General features: G+C 37.1%; 1 protein-coding gene across 3 annotated transcripts in view; it reads left to right on the forward strand.

Moving 5' to 3' along the window:
* Doa (CDC like kinase darkener of apricot) overlaps window positions 1-11,502 on the forward strand; it is a 43,441-nt gene that overhangs the window by 12,228 nt on the left and 19,711 nt on the right. For 2 of the 3 annotated variants that reach the window (XM_017906532.1, XM_017906529.1), the window contains one exon: window positions 10,345-10,582. In XM_017906532.1, coding sequence (XP_017762021.1) covers window positions 10,345-10,582 — 238 coding nt within the window. Of the gene's footprint in view, window positions 1-3,806; window positions 3,863-10,344; window positions 10,583-11,502 lie in introns of those variants that run through there. The other variant, XM_017906530.1, reaches the window with a different exon arrangement.

The following is an 11,502-nucleotide window of genomic DNA, read 5'->3' on the forward strand; positions in this document are numbered from 1 at the left end:
ATATTTCAAAAGCATTGATACACTTATATAAGGCTAGGTATTATATAAAATTACTACGCTATATGTAAAATAGCATCTTCCTTATCTGTGACACATTTTATCTGTAATTTTTCAATTATTGCGGATATTATTGAAGTTTCACAACATTAATTGTGTGGGAATTTTTAGGCGGTATATTTTTAATCTTAGATAAAATTTTAATAGAATTTTAAATAGAAGAGATGTTATATTTTCTGTCTCATTGAAAATGTTACACACTAGGCTATATGTAAAATAGCATCTTCCTTATCTGTGACACATTTTATCTGTAATTTTTCAATCATTGCGGATATTATTGAAGTTTTACAACATTAATTATGTGGGAATTTTCACGTGGTGTATTTTTAATCTTAGATAAAATTTTAATAGAATTTTAAATAGAAGGGATGTGATATTTTCTGTCTTATTGAAAATGTTACTTGTAACTGTGAATCTCATAAATATTTTAATACCCACAAAATTATTATAAATATTATATATTGTCTCACAAAAAGTATCAGATATTTATAATTTTTATTAACCTATCTTAATTCTAGATTATCTAAATTATTTAAATTTGTCCAAATATTTTTCATTGGAGACTTTAATTAGACTCCCCTCTCTTCTTCAGCCAAATTTTTGAATTTAAATAGAAGAGATGTTATATTTTCTGTATCATTGAAAATGTTACTTGTAGTTGTGAATCTTATAAATATTTATAATTTTGGTTAACCTATCTTAATTCTAGATTATCTAAATTATTTAAATTTATTCAAATATTTTTCCTTGGAGATTTTTTAATTAGGCTATTCTCTCTTCTTCAGCCAAATTTTTAACCATTCTCTGATTAAAGATATCAGTCTACAAATATTTCATATAAATTTCACATGAATATTCTCCAAAGAAAAATTCGTATTCTTATCCTTGCAATTGGCAAGGATCAATTCTCGAACAAATAATCCCAAGAAGTACTCCTACACGTCAAAATCGTTTCTCTGTAATGGTCCTCGAGCAAGATCGCATCAAAGGAGCCTTAACTCGCCAGAAAATAGCCCCTAACGATCCCAATCGGTAGGTTTCAATCGGCGACAGAGAAATACTTGACATACGTCGAGTCATATCTTCTCAGCAATAAACGTCAGTGTTCCAAATACACGAATTGAAAGAAACCTGCCGGCATCTTCCATTTGACTTATCCCTTACAAGTGTGACAATCTTGAGAAGCTGTTTGTCATACAAGCGGGCGAGATTTTCGTCGAGATCAAGGACTGCGTTTCCTTTTTTGGCAACAGCCATGCATAAATCGTCTAGCACAGAACAAAGTTGTGATCGCCAGTTGGAGAAAGCTTCTTTGATAGGTCCGACCTTCGAGCTTTTCGAATCCGTTTCCTCTTCCTCGTTTCGGATTCGTTTGGGTTCCACTTCCCTCTCGTTCAAGGAAACTATCGTTTCTTTGGACCTTCCATTTCTATCCTTCGTATTTGTATATATCAATTGGCTGATTTCATTTTGGATTTCGTTCACTATTTTTTGAGTAACTTAAATGTTTTACATAGAAAATTATTTTTAATTCTTTAATCAATTTTCGTTGTAGGGAGTATAATTGTTTGAGCTAGGTTTCATTTGCAATTGGAATAATTGTGAGCATTGAACAGGTTGCATTGAGGATTCAAGAAATTCTGATCATGTCTCACCCAATATTAATTATTATAATTAATTAATACAATCTTAGAGTGTGTTGTATCAATTGTGATAATATTGATGGTTATATATTATTATTATATTGATAATTGTGTTAATAATAGGAATATAATTGGGTTTGACTTCACTCTCATTCAAGGAAACTATTCGTTTCTTTGGACCCTCCATTTCGTTTACTATGTTTCGAGTAGCCTAAACGTTATGCCTAGAAAATTATTTTTAATTCTTTAATTAATTTTCCTTGTAAGGAGTATAATTGTTTGAGCTAGGTTTCATTTGTAATTGGAGTAATGTGGGCATTGAACAGGTTCCATTGAGGATTTAAGAAATTCTGATCATGTCTCACCTAATATTAATTATTGTAATTAATTAATATAATTTTAGGGGTGTGTCGTGTCAATTGTGATAATATTGGTGGTTATATATTATTATTATTATATTAGTAATTGTATTAATAATATGGATGAGAGATGGAGAGTAATTAGAAGAATTAATTTAGGGATCAATTAGGGATTAATTTTATGATTTTTTAAATTGTTCCTTGCAAAAAATTTAAAATATGTTCATTGTTGCACAATACCAGCATTTGGTGAATCACTGTAGTTCATTGAGAAATTTCTTCTGAGAACAGTAGTGAGCTGTTTGGTAATTGACAAGCTTCACTATAGTGACTATGCAGCATCTGTCTTCAGGTATAAATAAATCTGTGAATCTTCGGTAGACTACACACAGTCAGCAGACTATATATTACCCACGAAGTAAAAGGCAGTTCAGGAAGGTCACAAGCAGAACCAATTATCCCCATAGAACAGGGTCGTCATTTTCGACCTTCAAGGTTTGTTTCCCACAAAATTAGAAGTTTTCCCTCAGGGGATATAACCGAGTTCTGCACCTAGGGAACGTTATAAACTTGGTGACCCATTTTCTTGAGAATCACCGAAGCCGTCTCATTCAAATTTTAATTATCCTTCTAATAGGTCTAGCTAAATTAAATTCTCGACTTTTTAATAAACTGCTGGTAAAGAAATTTGCATTGAAAATCCGTTGGAAGGGAAATTCGCATTTGGCAAAAGATTCTTGCAAACTGAAAACCATCATTCTTCATTTCCAATGTATCAATGTTATTTGTTAAAAGATATATTCCAAGGATAATTCGTTTATTAATCAATCTTAGTGAGCAATTTAGAACAAGCAAGGGCAAAAATTTATTAAGACTCGAGAGGCTAGAAAGATAAGGCCACGAGAAAGGAGGATGCTGAGAAATATGTTCCAATAATAGCAAAAAGATAATTTTGTTTATAGAGCAAGAATCGATTACTAGCTTCTAATTAAGAATAGGAATATTGAAAATATTGAAAATAATTATACGAAATTATTCGTAAATATTAATATTAGGGAAAACAATTTCTCGAAATTTTTTCAGTTTCCATCGATTAGGTCAAAAAGAATTCGTGGTCCTCTTTTTCGTTTAATCTCAATGATTGCTATACTATATATAATCCTGACACTCAAATAATCGTCGTGTCCAACACCCCTAGGGGTCTCAAATATCAGGAATACCTTACAATGTAAAACAACGAGAAAATTTTCGTTTAAAATCGAAAAGGATACATGTAGGCTTTACGTAATTTTAATCCAATCTGAAGAAAGAAAAAAGAAAGACAGAAACGCGAGATCACTTAAAATAAACGAAGCATCGTCCTCTTCGATGATGTGTCAGTGAAATGAGGACTACGGGGGTTTAAATATAGTAACCGTAACTGAAAACGTTCTCTCCTGTGGTAAACACGCGCGTGTATAATGCAAGACGTGGTGAATTCGCACGCGTGAATCATCCTGATCCATACATCTCGATCCTCAAGTGATATCCTTTATTTTCCTTTTTTTTTCTTTTTTTTTTTTCTTTTCCCTGCCTTTCATTTCGAGCCGCAAGAATGATGATCCTTCCTCGTTCGATCGAACGTCGAAACCCGCTGCTCGATCTTAGCAAAAATTTGTTCTTTGATAAATCGGGGAGGTGATGATGATGCATCGATACGTCGACAGCGATCACGAAACTGTTCAATTATAATTCAGGTGACAAGACGGACGGAAGTTAAAGGATGCCGGTCCTCTACGTCGCCCTCGCTTCCTGGATACCAAGGTACGGTATATCTGAACTGTCCCCTACAAGAGAAAGAACAAATAAAAACCGTAACATTAAGTGATTTATGATTATTAGCAATTTTATAGGTATCCCGAAGCACGTGGAAGGCGCGAAGACAGCTATAAATTAATGTCTAATTGGTTATGTATACAGGGTGGTTGAGCGTGGGCAGCCATCTTGGTATTTCTGGTAGCGTTATTGTTATGAAAATGTATGTTACAGGGAGATATAAAAGGAAATTTTTCCTTCCTTTATTATAATTTCGCTTTTATTATCCCTTCTTATGAGACGGTATTTTGTTATCAATGCGGAGGTAGTTGGGAGGAAAAGGAATATATTTACATTAATAAATTTGTTAAGGAGATTGGAAGGCCAGATACAAGTGTTTAGACCTTGCACTATTGATTTTTTGCCAACATACATTTTTATAACACAGTTAAGAGAGAAGTTATCGAGGTGGTTCGTTTTTGCGGACCACCCGGTATAATAAGCTCTGGCGCGATAAGAACGCGAGTATAAGGAGTCAGATACTTTCTCCTTTTTTCGATATTAGCGCATTTGTGATCGTGTACAGTGAAAACTACCCTTTTTGCTTTGATAGATATTAATAAAGCACCTTGTACATTTGCATTAAATATGGTGGGGGTATGTTCGAAAGTGACTAGGTCTTTTCATTCCTATATTTATACGGAGTCTATTAATCAGAGGATAATTAGACTACTTTTTATCATACCTGTATTTATCGTGTTTACGTGCCGGAAAATTTAGATAAGTTGCCTCGAGGTAGCCAAGAGTGACCAGGAATGAATTACCGATTTACATTTGTAGCTTCTGTTTTACCCAATGGTTACCCAAGTTACCCTCGACGATCCCTAACCTAAAAATTTCAACGATTATCTTGCACGTCGACGAGGTATTTCTTTTCCTTTCAAAAACCTCCCCAAATAGCGATCGATTCTTCAACTTGAAACCCTCCGCAGCCCACGCCACTTAGAATCGATTCAACCCACTCCACACCATCCGCGTCAGCCATCAAAAACGCCTACACTCTAACCTTGTATCCCACGATCTACCTCGCTCGTGACCCCAGAAAGAAAAGAAAAAGGAACAATAAACCGCTCGCGTGGTCCCCCCTCTCACGCGAGACGATTAAAAGTCGCCAGAGGAATTCGAAAGAGCATGTTTGTTCCCTGCGACGATCCTCTTGTTTGGCACGACCAAGCACGGGGGTTGTGTTTGGGTGGGGGGCGTTGCGGGTAAAAGGGCGGCCTTTGCGCATAATCGTATGACCTCTTTAACGCGAGAATCCTTCGAAAAGGATACACTGAATGCGCTATCAATTCCACCTTCCCGTCGGCATTTCGAAGGATTGTTGGACGTGTTCCAACGCACGAACCCAGCTGAAGCTGAGGGAACAGAAGCACACGTCCACGGTTACCCGCCGATCCTTATTGGCGTGGAATCGTTCGGTCGTGCTACCTCGGGCGCTCCCGCGCTTCTTCCTCTTCCGTACGCTCGTCACAGAGTGATTTACATCAAGCTCGACTTCCCGAACGGACGATTTCGTGCGTCTTCGTTTATCTCCGTTGTGCTTCGTTTAATTTCGTCGCGTCTCGGCCGTCTTCGCTGCACCGCCATACGCACAGGATTCACTCGACCGTTACACTGGCCTATTCGAGGATCCTTTCTTCGACTATCGAGAAACCTACATGTTGAACGGTTGCACAAGATATACGACAAGATTTGTTTGTGGTTCGTATCGCGTTTGGTTGATCGGTTGGTTTGTTCTCGTTTGGGTTGGACGCGTGTGCGTGTCAGGTTTGAAAAAGGAGGGATAACCAGTAAGGTTTCGCTACTTCGTGTTCGACTGTGGATCTTCTTATCTGATTTCGTTTGATCGTTTTGGGAACGTTATTGTTCGTATCGAAGGCCACGACGTTAGGACGATGCCCGATTATATGTCTTGACGACTTCCTTCGTCTGAGTCATCGGTAGCCGCGAATTGTTCAACCTTTTTTGTCTTCTCTTCTATGTTCCGTAAGCAATGCTAAAGAATTCTTATCTGCCGCGTTTATCGTGTGAGAACCGAGTTACTGGCTTCACGTTGCTTGGGACAATGGGCGGTCGGCGAAAGTAACCAAAGGCACTACACTGCGTTTCATCACTGTTAGTTCGTTCTAAAGTGTCTAAACCTCGTATGAACTGCCATTTAAAATATCTCACATGTTCTTTTAGTATTTTAGTGTCTGTAAGCGATTAAATGAGGGGTCCAAAGAAGAAGTGGTACACAGTGGTAAGGTCATTAATTTGTGAAAACTGTAGCTGTAGTTAAACTTAAGTAGAGAAACCTGTACACTGTCAGACACGAAGATATGTTACTATATATACTTACAGGAACCTAGAAAATTATAACAAGATTTCTTAGGTAAATTTATTGAGTTTCTTAAAGGACATGGTGCCCATTATTTTTAATCGAATTGAAGATAAAAAGTATTTCATTTAACAAAATGATACGGTATTAAATATGCACGTGTTCCGGAAGTGGAGGTAACGAGTATTTCAAGGTTATGTTTATTTTCTTACATGGAACTATATCTTTTTTATTCTTTGCTAAAAGAGTCACGTACTATTCAAAACCATTTCACGTTCCCTATTAAAATATTCACTTACCTTTCCTAGTTTTAGTCCGTATTTTAACCCAAATGCATCGAGGCGGTCTGTGTACCTTGGAATTCTATTAAAGTATGTTTTCTTCGTGAAAACATAAAACTTTGTTCGACTACGATCGAATTTCAACGAAAACAAGTTAGAAGGGTAAAAGATCACGGTGTTTGCATTGGTGCAAACACTGATGTTTATTTAGCCTTTTAAAGATGCTTGTGGAGGGGGGACACAGCTATGAAACGCAGTGTAGCGACGAATGATATAGCAGCTGTGGATGTTTAACCTTGAAATTGGGATTTCTGACGCGGTCGACTCGATCAAGACGTTGCAGAGGGCGTCAGCGAAATGCTCATAAGTGAAATGGTCTATTTGAAGCCAGACGGCTGAAGTAGGTCAACTCACTGTTGCTCTGAAATGCCCCCATGTATATTATGTGTAGCACACACGCAGGCTATGCCTGATTTCTCAGTCAGTTCCGTTTTAAATCAAATATATGTGCTATATTTAAGCGGTTTCGAGAGCCTGTATCTAACGATAAATCTCATCGTTTGATATACAGTCAGTCACAAAAGTATCCGGTCACGTAACCATCTCGTTCCAGCTTCCTAAAATATTTTTTTCATTGTGCGATCTTTTTTATTTTTAAATTACCAGGTCGTCATTCTGGACCAGAATAATGATATTTTTTTTCAAAATAGATTTCACGTTATTTTTTGTTTTAGCAATACAGCTGTACTATTAAATATAAAATATGCTGAACTCCGAACGAGGTTGGATACTCTTGAGGACAACTATATATCGTGCTTTTTTCCACGTATTAACATATTCAGTCTGGGACATATTTTAACACTGGAACTATTAAACTAGCCAAAATGACAAATTTATTAAACTTTGTGTTACTTTTCTCAAAAGCCGTTTCGAAAAAATTAATATTGAGTTTAATAAATGGAAATATAAATATATGTATTACGGTATTGCTATATTTAATGCTATATTTAGGCACGTATTACAGTTTGGTGGTTCTAGTGATAAAATTAGCCATAGGGACTTGAACTGTTTCTTTTTCTTTTTTTACCGTGTTCCCATTTCGAAAGTAACATGTACCAAACCATAAACCTAAGCCAATAACCTAAGCCGAGAAATAGCAGTGTCGTTAATGAGGCTTATGATGCTTTAAGACGGTGTCCAGGCTGAATGTGTTATGATAGGTTGGTATAATAATCATAAGTTACATAAGAGCCCTAGAAATACCCGTGAATGCTTTTAAGAACTTGTAAAATCGTTTTGTTAAGCGTAAAAAGAATCATCAGGTCACTTCATAAGTGATAAATATTGAACATTTAATTATAAATTATTATGTCAAATTGAAAATTATTTCTCTGTTCTATTCTATATATCTAACATGGGATGGGATTTTTATTTATTCTAATTACTGCAAATTGCAAATTAAACCAGCAATCACAATCAAAAGGAAATGTAAAAAAGAAAAATCAGTAATCGAATATTCAACACTGGGATTATTGATCTGTAGTATAAACTTAAATGAAGTATACATAGATAATAATAATTAACCCTTTGCACTCGACGATCTTTGGCTTGAGAAGAGTAGAAATTCAAAGATTCTCTACCAAAAAACTGACGATACTTCTTTGAGCAATAAATAAAGAATTGTAGAATTATTTGACTTCGATACTTCGCACACTGTTACATTGCATTAAATTTGATATATTAATTAATATCGATCTTGCAAATTTTATGAAATGGTGACTAAAGGTCGCCTCTTGAGTACAAAGGGTTAAAATAATATAATAAAAATAAATATTAAAATTAATTTTAGAGTGAAACACAAAATTGCTTGTGGAAGAACCTGGTACTTTCTTCTAATGCGATGATCTATATTCCAAAAAAGTTGTTTCTCCTTTTCCTCTTTATGCAAGTAGTTTTGGAGGTATTAGAGAGCTAATGGTTATTAAAGCGCCCTGTATCACACCACGCTTAGAAACGCACGCTGTTCAGTGTAATTGGGTAATTAGCAATTCGAATAATATTTTCTGTGCATAAAGACACCGAACGAAACTTTGTACATTCATTTTAATTGCCGACTTAAAAGCTATAAATAGTGGTTGAGTTTGATGTCTATCACCAACCGCGGTATCTCATAAATAATTAAACTAATTAATCCGAGGTAATTCATTTGCCGAGGCACGAGATCGTCGCGATAAATCGAACAGATTCATTCAGTCAGATCGAGAGATATTTTCGATTATGATCCGAGATGATCCAGCTGTACTATCAGTTTCCATATGCAAATTGAGTTATCCAGACATATCTACGTTTTAACGCTGATATGTTTCAACCATTGGACAATTAGAAATGCTTGTTAATTATTTCCAGCAAATTCGAGTCGGCAAAATCGTAGGATCTCCTTTCTCTCTTTTTCATAGTCGAGTAATGGGCATAGTAGAGTGAAAGTAAGATCGTTTCTGATAATTAAACCGGAGTTTCTAATTGCTGGTTACACTCGTATCGGTATTTTTTGCAAAATTTGATGTAAAACTAGATTCAAGACTGAGCGCTTAGAAGCTACAGTCTGTTAATCCTGGTACAGTCTGTTAATATCGTAATTATTGGAAACAACTGTACTTTCATTTTGATAACTTGTGAATGGACAGTAGAAGTGATAGACAGACGAATAATGGTCTTACAATTTTTCTTAAAAAAAATTTTTTTCTAGAATTACAGTAAAATCCATTAATCACCGTTAATCGTTACCATTGATCATCGGTCAGTGATTAATTCACGTTGATTCATGCTGCATACTAATCAACTCGTTCTTTATAATTTGCATCAGTCTGTGTGACCTCTATAAAAAGAAGCAAAAATGGTTGAAGAAATGTCTCAAAGTACTTGAATTAAATCGACAGAGTTACTATCTCGGAACGTATTTGAAATCACTATTTATAGCTTTATCAAGTGCATTAATACAGCTATAATTATCGCCTAAAATTACGTATGTAAAAAGATAATCGTCTCATTGTCTCAGAATCTTGTTTCCTTTCGTACAAACTGCTTCATCTTATCAATAGATCCTTTCATTTCATTCTTCCGTGCCTCAAGAGGCATCTATAACCCCTCTAGTTTAAACCAAGCACGAAACTAGCCATTCAAAACCACTTGTGGGAGATTAAAATGGACACGATCCTTCTCGTCAAACGAGTATCGTATTTTGTTCTAGGTCAGTGAGCGAAATAAGAACTAAATTTTTAAAAAACCAAATTCAAACCCAAACTATTGCTAGTGCCAATATTAAAATTTACCTATGTTAGACAAGGCTCTGATCATAATAATTCTATAATATTTAATTCGAATAATATTTAAAAATTCTAATTAATATTGGAGAGGGATAAAAATATTATTCGAATTGAAAACCATCACGCTTTGTTTCTTAGAATAATATATAATAGAGGCTAGACAGAGTTCCATTTCATGGGATGACTCTCGGATTTCACAGCTGATCCCAACACCATGCAACATATTATGCCATGCTTCATAGATATACCCAGAAAAGAAAAGATAGGAAATCTTTTTAATTTTAATTCACGTAGTGATTCTAGCACATTGAAAATGAGTCAGGTATCCCTTCCACAGAATCATTCCAAGCAACCTCACATTCGCCATTGATCAGCTCCCTGATTCCATCGATACGCCATTCACGATTAATGCCTCGCGCCAATCAGCCGGCTGCAATCACACATGGAAACGGCTTATCTCGTCGATCGTGGTCGATAAATCTGAATAATTGTTGGGTATTTCAGCGGAGAACGCGTGCTGAGGTCACGTCAGCACGACCGCGGAACCAGCCAGGAAAGGCGGTACAAACGGAGCCATCGTCGATCACCGAGCAGCGGGCGACAACACGGGCACCGTGATCGTGATCGTGATCGTCTGGCGCATCCCACTTCGTCCCGGCGTGCAAGGATCTACCGACACCATGCCTCGTCGTCGGCCAGCCAAGATCGGCACAGGCATCGCTCGCCGTCCTCCAGAAGTCAGGTGAGTCGAATGGTGTCGACAACCGACGTATACGTCGTTGCATTCTTGCTCGATGCATCTTATTTCACTTACTATTTGACCACATTGGACATGTGATCGTGTAGAACAACGCGGACACCGGTTAAATAGAGTCGTTTCGTCGACCACCCCTCCGTGTATTTACCCTGACTTCCATATTCCCTCGAGTATCATGCACACTGGCAGGTACTGTGGTACTCTTTCGAGTAAGAAACGAACACGAAAATTCGCTGGTTCGAGGATGTTTGTCCCGTACGTGCGATTCGGTATCTCCATAACGAGAAATCCATACGGCGCGTATGTGTGTTCAGCGAAGGCTGATAACCAGGCTTTAAATATTCTTCGTAACATTCTCAACGGTCATTATCTTCTACGCTCCGCTATTAATACGAATATAAATTTCAAAAGAAGCAAGTTCACGAGCAATCTGCCTCGCGATACACATTACGTATATATGTACGTCATAGCCCACACGAAAAGGGTGAAAAGCTAGCTCGTAAAAGGCGTGTACACGGACGTTGTCTGCAGACAGACTGCATACATTGTACGCAAACTGTTATATCGTGTGTCGCGTATATTATAAACAAGTTGTGTGTCCATATCTCACAGAAGTACGCGGGCTGTCGCGCAGATATCCACAGGAACCTTGTACCCACGGACACGTGTCTGGAGACAATGTCTGTAAGTCCGTACACGTCTTAATTCTCACGGTTAGTCGAACATCGGGTCCTCCCCCCCCCCCCCCCCACGACAGTCATTCCCTCCACCCTTCCGCGAATTTTCCAAGTTGCATCGTCCCGAATATAGATCGGGTGAATCATCCCCCGCGTGTAAGCAGGCGCGCCCTACAGGCCCGCTTCCCTTCCTATCGGTATCTCTGAAAAGCAAGGATATCCGTGTTT

Source organism: Eufriesea mexicana, unplaced genomic scaffold (assembly GCF_001483705.2).
Source record: "Eufriesea mexicana isolate 0111107269 unplaced genomic scaffold, ASM148370v2 scaffold5531, whole genome shotgun sequence".
Lineage (NCBI taxonomy): Eukaryota > Metazoa > Arthropoda > Insecta > Hymenoptera > Apidae > Eufriesea > Eufriesea mexicana.